The 12,929-nt window shown below is 47.4% G+C and overlaps 1 protein-coding gene across 1 annotated transcript; it reads right to left on the minus strand.

The window, feature by feature from the left end:
- Positions 1-1,714: 1,714 nt before the first annotated feature.
- On the minus strand, positions 1,715-11,692 carry CEP85 (centrosomal protein 85kDa). The gene is made up of 13 exons (XM_010022262.1): positions 11,626-11,692; positions 10,863-11,015; positions 8,022-8,749; positions 7,260-7,393; positions 6,323-6,440; positions 5,806-5,991; positions 5,288-5,440; positions 4,876-5,030; positions 4,286-4,406; positions 3,795-3,845; positions 3,601-3,708; positions 2,495-2,723; positions 1,715-2,205 (listed from the first exon to the last, which is right to left on the minus strand). The coding sequence occupies exons 1-13, from the start codon at positions 11,678-11,680 to the stop codon at positions 2,042-2,044; spliced, it is 2,355 nt and encodes a 784-aa protein (XP_010020564.1). The 5' UTR covers positions 11,681-11,692; the 3' UTR covers positions 1,715-2,041.
- Between the last annotated feature and the right edge of the window lie 1,237 nt (positions 11,693-12,929).

Here is a 12,929-nt window from a genome sequence, read left to right on the forward strand (position 1 = left end):
CGCCGCAACCCCTCCCCTGCAGCGGGGCGGCCTCGCACGGGTGGAGCAGAGCAGCTTTATTTTATACTCAAAACACTCAGTACAAACAAGTGGGTGAGACAAAGGCCGGTACAAATACACAGCGCCCGACGCGACGGGGGCACACGGAAGAAAACAGGCAAACGGGGTGAGAATGTGGTCCTGCTGCCCCTGTCTGGGGGGCTCCGTAAAGAAGAGGCCCCGAGTTTCCTCTGCACGGCGTGTACAGCAGATAAAATCACCATCTCAGCCAAACGGGTCCAGTTTTGCATGAGGAGGAGAGAGGAACACACAATCCAGGGTTCCCCCAGCTGCTGGGACAGGGCCGGGTGTGAGGCTCCGAGCATCAACTGAGCTGGTTTCAGCCACTATCTCATTTCACAGCCAGCTCTGCAGGGACAGAGGACAAACGTGTCCCCACACAGCACCTGGGAATTAGATCTTGCACCCTAAAGTGGGGAAAGGGGATGGTGCCAAACAGCACCCTACTGAGAGAGCAGCTCACAGCCGGTGCTGCTCTGCACCCCAGTGCCCAGAGAGCTCCCAGCAGCCAGCACAAACGACCTGAGGAAACAGCCTTGGCCCACATTTAGCTCCGTACATGGCAGCAGCAGGCTGGAAACAGAGACAGCCTGAAATGTAATACACCAGATGCAGGAAGAACAGGGCAGATGCTGCTGTGCTCTCTCCCTGTGCCATGCAGGGGGTAGCTCAGGACAGCAAACTAACCACTTCTCTGCCACCATCACCCATGGTGGCCAAACACTAACAACAAAACAGATTTGGTCTTAAGTAAAAAGGAACAACAAAAGCCTTTCTCCCAAACCTCGGGCTTGCAGCCCCAACATGAACCAAGAAACAAGCAACCAGCAGAAGTTTCAGCCGTATTTTCTCTCCCGTAATACAACTGACTGACTATCCTGCTCTTAACTCAAGCTGAAAACCAAAAAAGTTCCACCCTCAGCACCACAGCATTGACACAAGCAAGTGCTGTAGAGTTGTCACTAGGTTAAGGAGGGTTGTGTTAAAGCAAATCCCATTATTTAGCAGAGGAGCAGGGAGTTCCCAGAGATCAAGGGGCATGGCTACAACAAAGCCCAAGCAGTCACTGCCTTGCAGGCAGTAGGAAGAGCTCTCAGATCCAGCTGTGCCATCCTGCCAAGGCAGGACCAGACTGGCTTTCTCCCTAGCAAGCTGAGGGCCAAGCAGAGGTGCATCTCCTCACTGCCCTGGGCAGGTCCCCTGGAGTGCAGAGCCTCTAGATGGTTCTAGAGGCTGCTACAAGAAACAGCAGGTTCTCCCCCTGCCAGCGGATGCATTAGCGTGGGGACAGGAGGTTTCTCTAGAACATTAAGGCACTTCAGCATCAATCTGCTTCCTCTGCAGCCTGAATCATACCCACACACAGAGTGCTATTTTGGGGGCATAAAAAGCTTAAGGCTTCTGGGGCAGCAGTGCCCAGGGGGAGCATTTTCAGAGTTTTCTTTTAGTGTTGCTTTATTGCCCAACTGCTCTTGGCTACTGAAAGACTCCAGGTGCATTTACCTGAGGAAAGCAGGTCCTGCTCCACAGATAGTCCCTGAACAATCCAAGAATCCTCTGGTCTTACAAGTCACACAGGATCTGCACAGAGAATTTATCAGAAAGACCAGGACATACGTTTCCTTTTAGTGAGGATTTTAACTGTCAAGTTCGCATGTTCAGCATTTGACATGCCTGGAAGGTAATTCAGAATTCATCTCCCAGCATCAGAGACCACACCAGCTCCAGCAAACACAGCTTAAACACATTCCACAAGATCAAAGCTACTGCAAAGCCTGACACCAAAGCCCTGAATGATTCCAGTTCAGCAGCTAAACACTTCTGGCAAGAAGCCCCCTGCATTCTCATGGATTAGATAAGTCACACATCTTGTACCCGAGCAAAGGGATGGTAAAGTGCTGAATAGGTTTTGAGCTGTAGGAGCTCTAGACTCCTGAGAATTTCAAGTCTTCATTTCCTGTCTTACTTTGGGGAGTATTCTCTACTGGGTGATGCAGTTGTCTCCCATGTCCTGAGCGTATCTGTCAGATATTGCCGTCCTTAAGTCCTCCACCTCTTTGTGAAGCTGTTTTACCTCCACCAGTTTCTTTGCAAGTCCATCAGGGCTCAGTAAGTCATCCTTCTCCTTAGCAGAGTACTGCACAGCTGTGGAGTCAGAGAAGGGAGTCACCTCAACATGTAATTCTGACCAAGGATCATACACATTTGCAAGTGAGGCAGAAAACCCAATGCATGTTTGCAAAAGAGGTGCTACTTAACATTTAGTTCTTACAGCATGCACCTTCAGAGCTGGCTAACCATAGAGAGAAGGTTCAGAATCCTAGAAAGATGAGAACCTCTTCTATATTATAGAAGTGCTATATTATACATGAGTTTAATTCTGCCACGGCACAGGAACCGAGGGGTTTGCTCTATCATAACTCCACATACTTACAGCGAATTCCCAGGAGCAGAGAGAGGTTGGGATCCTTGCCCTGAGCCCTCTGAGTGACAATGCTGTAGACAGACTGCAAGTCTTGCAGACAGCTGGCCAGCTCGCTGTGCAGGTCCTGCGCCAGGCGGGCTATCTCAGCCGGCAGCGGCTGGGTTGTCAGCTCTGCCTGACGGAGCCGTTCCTGAAGGGTCAGGTTCTTCTCAATGAGATCCTGGTTCTGCACTGAGAGCTGAACAAATGGGCACAGCAGGTTAGTGGTCACCTGGTTTGGAACTAGCACACCTAGAACAACTTCACACAACTGCTTGATGATGATGGGAGCATCGAAGGCGGGAGGAGCTGGTTTATATCAAGCCCTCCAGACTATTGTCAGATAAGCAAGAGCCAGTCCTACAAGGTTTCGGAAAAAATTCTTCACCTAGACAGTGATCAGGCATTGGAACAGGCTTCCTAGAGAAGTGGTGGAATCACCACCCCTGGAAGCATTAAGAAAACCCCCAACATATAGATAAGGCACTTAGTGACATGGTTCAGTGGTGGCCTTGGCAGTGCTGGGGTAGTGGTTGGGCTTGATGATCTTAAAGGTCTTTGTTTCCAACCGAGCTGATTCTATGATTCTATTCTAAGGTCAGAATTTGGCTTCCCTGGCTCAGACAGGAAGCACCCCATGACCTGCACTATCCCTGCTGAGGCATGATGCAACAACCTAAGCTTCCAGCAGGTTGTGCATCAGCTGCTCACCCCAACACCGGCCATCCCTTCCCTCAAGGGCTGCCGTTGTGCTTGCCTTCCTTCAGGCTTGAGAGTGGGGCTCAGCCCTTCAACCAGGGCTGCAGAGGCCAGGTTGAGTCCTGCTCGCTGCCGTGCTGCCCCCAGCTGGCAAACTCGGCGTTCTCCACCGCAGCCCACAGCCCCACCTGAAGTTCCCAAGGCAGGAACTGCCTTTCTCCCCCTGCTTTTGAACAGAGAAGAGCTCCTTTCAGAGCAACTGACTAGCAGGAAGCAGGAGAGGTTGTGCTGCTGACTGCAAATTAAGGGCCTAGCTAGAAGACAGCTTCTTGTTCATTCAGCTGCTATGCTTAGGCACTAAACAGTCCAGCTCTGACCTCTTTCACAGCGACCCGGAGCTGCTGCAGGGCATTTTCTCTTCTCACTGCCTCCTCTTTCAGAGCTTGGCTTGTCCCCTCTTCCTGGGTCACCTGTTCTTCCAGGTTCTGGAACAGACCATGGGTAAGCAGTCAGTCTAACTCACATCACAGCAGATTCTCAAGTTCTGGGTCCCTCCACAGTCACCTCTCACCTTTACTTGCAAGGACAACTGCTCTGCCTTCTTCTGTTGTTTGTCCACAATCTGCAATCCAAAGCAGAAGCATCAGAACTGGCCACACAAACTCAGTAATTCCACCAGGATTTCTCCTTCAGTAGGAGAGCATCCCCTCTCCTCCCTTTCCCTGTCCATTTACTGCTTTAATCACTGCTTCTGTTAGTAGTGGATTCCCTGATGAACGGCACCTGATAAAAGGCACCATTAGAAGTATCAGCTAAATACAGACTGGACTAGTTGCATTCACATGGTTTGCTGCTTCTCTTTTCTGCAACTTCTCTCCAGTGTTAACTGCAGGAAAGCACAGTTACCACACCAAGAACAGCTTCTAAAACCCCTCAGTCTGGAATTCCAGGAACTGCTGCTTCAGTACAACAGTGACAGCAAAAGTCCCTGATTTCATTTTTAGTGCCTGGTGTGACTCAGTGGAAGGGGAAATGTGTGATTCCCAGTTGGGGCACTGTTACCTTCCTGAGGCGGTCACATTCTTTCTTCAGAGAGTCATTTTCTATCTTCTGTCTCTCCCCATCCTGGGCAGGGGCTCCTCTCTCTGCATTCTTCACACACTGCTGCACCTTATCCTGCAAGCTGAAACAGGGAGAACACCATGGGAAAACCAGCCTTATTTAGGGTGTTTCCCTCACTGTGAGGGGGCAAATGATTTTCATTTTCTCGGGTGTCAGTGTTGCCAGGGCTATGACAGAAATCTCTCTCCTTGGACACAGCTCTACCCATGATATTGGCACATTTTCAGAGACAACAATTGCAGATTAAGTAGGTCCATTTTGCAAGGAGTTATGGCTGATAAGAGCAGTAACCTGAGGACACAGACAAACCCAGGTAACAGAACAGGGGCCCCCTTTCTTTCAGCATGTGGTTCTGCTCCCACCCTCCACTGCTGGTGTGTGGCTTTGGCAAGCACTCCCATAATCATCACAAATCCATGGTAACCAGGTTCTGACAGGAGGGACAGTGGCTGTGCTGAATCATCACTGCTCTTGTGCAGCAATTACTGCAGTGCTAAGAGGAAGCTTACTCTAATCCTCCTGATTTTTACCTGCGCACAGTGGAAAGAAGCTCCAGCTCCTTGTGTTTTTGGGTTTCTAGCTGCACCTCTTGCTCCCTGAAAGCAGCCCGGACATCCTCAAGCTCTGTTTCCAGTGCCAGCACTGTTTCTTGCATAGCAGTACTCTTCAGTTCAGATTCCTTCAGCTGCAACAAAGACCATCGTAACATTCTAGAGACCTCCCAGGGGTTTTACCACACATAGCATGTTTCAACTACATTTGTGATGTCAATTTTTAGTACCTATGTGACAATTCTCAGCTATAGCTCAGGACATTCCTCCTCCAAAAAGGCCAGACCACAACTTTACTTGTGCAGCTGCACAGGGGATAAACTGCAGCTGTAGAAAAGTCACCTGAGCAAGTATATGAAGAGCTATCATCACAGCTCAACAGAAGTTTTACCTTCTGACTCTGTTTCTGGTGGTCCTCAAGGGTTGGTAGGTCAGCCAAGTATCTTTCCAGGGTCTCAATTCTCTGTTGTCTCTCTCTGTTTTGTTCAGATTCCTTCTGGCATTTCTTTTTAAGGTTATTAATGTGCTTGTCTCTTCCCTTTACCTGCAGGGACAGTTATAAACAAGTTTAGTTCATATAATTTCTTGTCCATTCTTCAGTCCCATGTAAGCCTCATTTACCCTTCTGTACAGCACTCAACACCAAAACACAAGATCACCTTAACTCAGCAGCATCTCTGCTCATTTAGCCAAAAGACAAGCTTCCTCTCTGGTTAAAAGAGGAGGTACTGAAATACTTCTAACTGCGGGAGGAAGGGCTTTTGCTTGTAATCCAAAGTACTCTACAAGGAGACCAGAAAATACCTCCAATGACACATGGCCACAAAAAGCTTTCATCTCAGCACTACATGGACTTTTAGGTTCTCAAAGCAAAAACACCTTCCCATCTCTAGAGCAATGGGATCATACCCTTTCTTCCTGTTTTTTTAACTCCTCTGCATGTTTCTGCACAGTTTCCTTCAGTGATTCCCGGATCAGCTTTGCATCCACCTCTGCAGCAGCCAGTTTTCTCTCCAATTCAATCTTTTCCTTACTGAGGGATTCAGTCTTCTCTGTGAACTGTGCTCGAAGAAATGTGTTCTCCCGCTGCAGCTCCTGCAGAGACAAGCTGGCATTAAGCAGCTGTGCAGCCTCTGAGCTGTGTTCTGAGCCCCCCTAATCCCCAAACATCAGTCAGCCCATCTTATACACTGCAGTACCTGAAGAGCATTTGTCAGTGCTGTCAGGCGTTTGCATCACTAGCACAGCTTCTAAGCAAACCATAGTACTTCAGGACTTGAAGTCTCCAAACCAGGTAATAGGGATCCCATACAAAGGATCACTTGACTCTGCATAGCCCTCCTACTCAGGAAGCACATCATAAGAAGTGATAAGGCCCTTGGATTCAATACCCATTTCTTACTGACACCCTGCTGCATCCAATTACCTGCATTCTCAGCATGTAGACGTCTCCATAGGTTGCTGGACAGCCAAGCAGGGCACTGTGAACCTGCAGTTCACTTTCCCTGACCTTCTGCTCCAACTGTGATATGTGTTGTCTTTGCCTGTGAAAAACCCAACTGGTAATACATTGTCCTCAAACACACAGCAGAGCAATACAGCATGAATGGTGCCACCCCAACCCTAATGCTCCATACAGGGACAAGCAGAACAGAAAGACAACTCTGCAACTCAGAAGTGACCTGCAGAGAAATCATCTGAAGATTCCATGATATCCATTTCAAAGTGTTTTAGAATTGGTACTAACTTTTCTTCCCTGCCTTCAAAGCTATCCCCCCCCCAAGCAATGATTATAGGTAAAACACACAAGCCTTCCATGCTTTGGAGGACCTGGCTTGGTTGTGGAGCTTATGTGAGTGACAGACAACTCCAAATGAGCAACCAGAAACAGTATTTACAGCCCAAATGCTGAAGGTAGTTTTATCAGGACTTATATTTTCCAAAAGCTTATAGACCACAGCATTAGGTGTGAGAAAAGTGTTTGACAGCCTGAATTCACAAAGAACTAATTTAAAGATCTCTAAGGGTTCCCAGGGAATCCTCAAGCAAAAAGGCAGTAGTTTTGACATTCCAGATAATCATGATGGAAATCTTTATCCTTTATAAAGCATAGAGAATCATAATCAAAATTGATTTGATTCCTTCAGGATCATCATCCTAATTCCAAAAGGAAAGGGAGGAGAGCTCATGAAAAATATATGCTCTTCTCAAAGGTCAATCATATTGCTCTTTGCAACAAAAGAAGCTCAGATGGGCAAGAGAGACTCTGAGATACGACCTTTCCTTGATACTTTCAAACCTCTCCCTTTCCAAAAGGAAATGCACTGGAGCCCTTACACCACATGCCAGTAGCAAACTCTCACCTATCAATGAGGAGCTCTTTCTCCTTGAGCAGGTTTTCATTGGAGTTGAGGATATTGATCCACTGAGCTGGATCAGGAGTAGGCAACGAAGGAGAATACATGGAAGGATGGTGGCAAGCACCTCCATTTTGTAACTGAAAGAGGAGACAGAATGAGGAAGGAGAGGTTTGTGCTCCACAGAGGTAACTGCAGCACTGCTAGAGCTATTTTGCACCCTGTGTGCTCATCTGCATGCCAGGACGAAGCTATTTCAGTCTCCGTCGATGTCCGAGAACAAGTAACTTTGCCCAAGCACAACTGGAGATTAACAAATAATTTTAGCTCACTGGAAACAATTTGTCTCCATTTGGGTACAGCTGGTGGGATAAACAAACTGCTTCCATCTAATAAACTGCTCAGTTTTATGCAGCTTTTTTAAACAAAAAGAGTGTTTCCCAGCTCTAGATAAGGAATACAGCTACTGTAGGAGTGAAGAACTTCTTCACATGCTTTTTCTTCAGTTTCTAGCAGACAGGATATTTCTCTCTTGATTTGAACTGTTGTGCAGTGCTGTAACATAATACAGAGCTGCTCTCCATAAGCAGCACGTCAAATGATACCTGTGACACCACGGGCTTTAGAAACAGATCATTAACAGACTTCCAGTGTAAGACAGGGAGAAGCAGGAGACATTTTCCCTTCTTGCTTTGTAAGTCTGGAACAACATGACTGAAGAAACAGGGTGGGTTTCAAACTCATACATTCACACAAGCAGCTCCTTACCTGCATTTGCTCTACTTGCAATCGCACTTTGTCCAGCTGCTGTTTCCAAGCACTGAGCTCACAGACCCTCTCATGTGGGTGTAGTGTGCAGGCTTCCTGCATCCATGCTCGAGATGGAGGACTTACAGGCTTTGGATAGAAGTTGTTGGCCTGGAGTCCTGTTGGCATCAGTCTGTTCCCACTCGGCCACGTTCCATCCTGGGGCTCACAGACTCCGTTAGCCCCCGCTGCCTGCTTACTCTCTGGCAGCACCTTATAATGGTCCTTTCCTGCCTCAGCTGCCCCAGAATTTGGATTGAACCTCTGGAACCTGTGGAGAGGGTCAGTGCACAAATTATCCAGAAAGAGAGACTGGTTAAGGGTGCGCTCAATGGCAGGGGTGTCAAACTTCCAAGTATCTTCTGTTCTCATGTGATCAGAAGCAGGATGCCAGGATTGCTCAAAGCCATTTTCCCCTGAAGTCCTGTAGTGGTGCAAGAGATCCCTGGGTGGCACCTGAGAAGACTTCCCAGAATTAAAATCTCCATTTCTCATGAGCCCTGGGTGTTCAGAACCAGCAGATCCTGGCATAGCAGGTTTTGATGGAGTCTGTAAACAGCTCTGGTCTCCTGAAGGACACAGCTTGGAGGGTGAGGCACCCAATGTAGAAGGCATGACATGGGCTGTTGGGATGGTCACTTGGGCTTTGATGGGCTGGAATGAGGAACCGTTACTGGAATTGCCAAAGTCTGGGGAAAGAAGAACAATGCTCTGATTACAACCCTGAAAACAGTCCAACATGAACAGCAACTCCTCTGCTGAACTTTCCAGGAGAATTTACAAACCTGACTCTCTTCCCCCTGAACATGTCCTCCTAAACAGCAGCAGCAAGACTAAGGCACACCAATGGTCCCCCTCATTCCAAGTTTTAGGAGCCTGCTGACATTTTCCTACCACCATACCACAAGGAGAATCCGAGTTTAATTCAGCATACATTTTTAATCCCCTGTTATTAAGCTACTCTAGTATAACCTTAAGTCAATAAGGTTATCTTTCTATAGGTTTAGAAATCAAATCCTTTAAATTGAATAAAAAGGCTGGAACTTACTCAGCTGAACACTGAGACCTTGATTCTGTTCTGCCCGTCCCACAGCTCAGCGACTCTGAACCGTAACCAAAGCTAACTGGAGCCTTCACTAAGCCCATGATGAGCTTCAAACATAGCTGAACACTGGATCACCAGCAGTTGACCTTCGGATTCCTCCAGGACGCTGCAGCAAAAGAGCTTTTCCTAGAGCAATGGCTCTGCCTTATTGCCAAAGGAAACGAGACAGAGTTCGGCACACGCACCCCAACGTGAGCCCGCCATGGCAGACGGGCACCAACCTGGCTACAGGGAAGTGCAGGGTTATTCTTAGCAACTCTCAGATTTCAATACAGCAACAGCAAGAACTGAGAAAGGCAAACAGCAAAGTGCCTGTTCCCACTCCTTGTCCCCACACGTTGTGTACTGCACTAATTCCAGGTTCCTCCCAGCTACATAAGCTTGTTTTCTTCATGCATTTGGCTAAAGGCCCACCCCCCATGATCCAACCTCAAGACTTCACCTGTTTGTAACCTCAAAGCATTGCTACAAGAAGGAATAAAAGGTTAAAGTTGAACAGGACTGAAACCAGATTCTGCAAAGAGCAAACCACAGGAAAACTGTCACAGTAAAGGCACAAGGTACTCCCTTAAAAAATGGGCAGGAAGTGGGGGGAAACCTCTCAGACCTTACTTGGCCATGTCTAGAACTCCAGAGAACACCCTGCTACCAAGCAGTCAGAAGCACATTCACCTCAGCAAACACAAGGGACAGGACAATTTCCTTTTACAGCCCCCGGATTTGTATCCCAGCGTCACTGTCAGGAACTCGAGCTCTCTGAGCAACACGTCACATGTGGATGCTGCAATTGGTTCCTTCAGTGTGCTGAGGCTTGTCACAACGTTTCCAACACACACACGACCTGACAGGCAGAAATTCACCCTCAGCTCTTACAAACAAGGCAACAACATGACAAACATTCCAAAGGGCAATTTCTGAAAGGGCCATCGTTATCTCCCCTGCCTTGGATGTTTTATTATCCTGAGAGGCACTAAAGGGGACACTTTAACATGTGCTCTAGTAATATTTCCAGCATTATTTCCACACGCCAGACCTAAAAAACCCTGCATTTTAACTCACATATTCTGATCTATGGCTGCCAAGGCAGCTTGTGAAACACATGAATGTACAAAGTACATTGTTTTAACCACCACCACAAACTTCCTCACTGCCAAAAGAAGGATCAGTGAATCAACAGTGGTTTATGTCACTTTTGTGGATGAAGATACAGGTGGAAAGGATTGCTGGGACAAGCAATTCCACAGAACACACCTCAGGTGAGGGACAAGCTGCAGCCTTCTTCAGGGAGCAGCACACAGCCCTAACACTGAGGACACTTACAAAGGCACACTGATCTGAAGCCTCTAGAGGCACCTGTAAATTATTTCTTGAAAGAAAGAAATCACATCACACTTGCTGGTAGATCACTTGGTCAGTATGAACCAGCAAATCAAACAAGGTGGCTCTTTTAGTCAGTTCAAGTGCTTACTACAGTTAGAAGTGAACGAAATCAGCTCAGAGAAACAGCAAGTCCCTTAATCACTTGTTTGTGTTTCAGTCAGCATTATCTGTGTGCTGAGGTCCTGGTTTTGAAACAGTGTCCAAACATCATTACAGATCCTGCTCTCTCCCAGGTTTTACATTACAGGGTTCAGTAATATCAGGCTATTTAATGCTTGAAGCTGTCTGTTCCTGTGTGACCCCATGCTGACCATCACCTTCTGTGCTGTCTGAGCAGGAGGTCCCAATGCCCCCATCCCCGCTGTCGGCCACGCTTGAACTGCAGCTGACACGGCTCTGGAACTTCCCAGACAACATGGGTGTTTTCCAGTCAGTCTCCAGGAAATGACTCTTCTGGCTGGCACTGGGATCTGGAGAGAAAAAGCAGGAATATTTATGTTTCAGCCAACAGACTGAAAAGCCTTTTAATACACCTACTTAAGCCATTTCTAATTGCCCATTCTACCCAAACCCATCCTTGCTTGACTGCCCATATTGTTGCTACATGTTCTGAGTTCAGAAGCCTCTTTTGCAAAAGAAAATGGAAGCAAACACAGGGGAGTCAAATGATATCAACAGGAGACTGAAAAAAGTCAATCCAGTAATGGAAGTCAGAAGGCAAAAGCAGTAAATTATATTCCCATTGATGAGTTGGGTGATATTACACCCAGCTGGTGCTCTGGTACTCAGATGAAACAGAAGAGCAGCAGCATTGGCCCACAGCAAAACTTGTTAAAGATGCATTTTTACATTAACTGGTAAGAGTTCTTCCAGATGTATCACTTATCACTCAAGAGATGGGTTTGCTAACAAACAACTCTCTCCTCATGCATACCAATGCAATCGTTTTATTTGGCAGACATTGTTTTCAACTAAAAAGCTGCTTCTGGTAATGAACTCTCCTCAAGGCCATCTGCCTCCTCAGGGAACCTGAAACAGGATCTGACAGCAGCAGGGCTTTCAAGGAAAGACTGTCCTTACCCGATGGATTGTCCTGCTGGAGCCTCAGGTCCGGCTGTTTCTCCAGAGCAGCCATCTTCTCTGTGCAGTGAACTGAAGGGCAAGACGTAAAAATCAGTAAGTCAGTGTAAACCAACCCGTTCCCACCAAACCAAAGGGTACCTACACATCAGTTACTCTTCAGAGTAACACAGTATTTCATACTTCATGAGCATTTCCTCCCAAGAATCTCTCTGCTTCATCCCCACAGCACAGAGGCCTTAAAAAAGCCCTTGCAGTTACTGTAGGTTTTCTTCATGCCTGAGAAATGAGGAGAGTTCCTGTTTGTAACATTCTCCAGGTCTGCAGCAGTTCAGCAGCTCCTTTCAACTGGGGCATGTGTTATCCCCATCGTGGTTATTTATAGAGCATCAGTCACCATGGTACCTACATGCTGCCTTTATGTCTACAGAGACTAAAGATTTCCTTTCAAAAGTCTTAACTCTAAACCAGTTCATTTCTGCCCTCTGTAGAGGTCACTGAGCAACTACAGGCAGAAATGCAGCCATTCACAATTTGGCATTGCTGCTCCATAAATGGCATTATCATCATCATTATCTAGCTAGAGCTTTGGTTTAATTTATCTGCTTATCCAAGTACTTCAGACAGTAAATTTCCTAACTCTGATGATGCAAGTTATGATTTGCAGCTCTCAGGCTTACTGTGGACATTCAAGGCCTCTCTCCACTCCATCAGTCAGATACTAAACCCTTGATTGCCAGCTCCTACAGATTTGTGCTTCACTGATTCAGAGAGCTCGCCAGAAACCATTAATTCTTAGAAAAGACACAGATTTTACAACACGGGATAGGCACTGGGAATACAATAGGTTAACGAAGCAGAAGCAGCATCTCACTCAGCAAAGAAATAAAACGCTTCTAGCTAAATATAGCACTTACTACGTTTACTTTAGGTATGTTTCTGAAATTCCTGAGTTGAAAACTCGGTCTCCAGCACTACAATCAGACAGTTACACAGGGAAAATCAAGCGTGGCTCTTGAAATGAGATAGACAAAGCAAGCAAAGTGTTCCCACCTCACCCAGCACCCCCCTCACACACAGACACAGCACCCACCCCACAGCGCAGCCGGCACAGGGCAGGCCCTGCGGAGGGGGTGGGAAGGGAGAGATGGGTCACGAAGAGGGGGAGCAGCGCGTTACCCGGTGGAAGAGGAGAGCTTGGAGGGGACGTGGAGTGATGCGAAGCCAGGCTTCGGGGGGAAACTCTTCGCCCCCCAGAAGGGGATGGGGAGAGCAGTGATTTGGGTGGAGAGAGCCCCCCCCCC

This window comes from Nestor notabilis, unplaced genomic scaffold, assembly GCF_000696875.1.
Source record: "Nestor notabilis isolate BGI_N333 unplaced genomic scaffold, ASM69687v1 Scaffold31990, whole genome shotgun sequence".
Lineage (NCBI taxonomy): Eukaryota > Metazoa > Chordata > Aves > Psittaciformes > Psittacidae > Nestor > Nestor notabilis.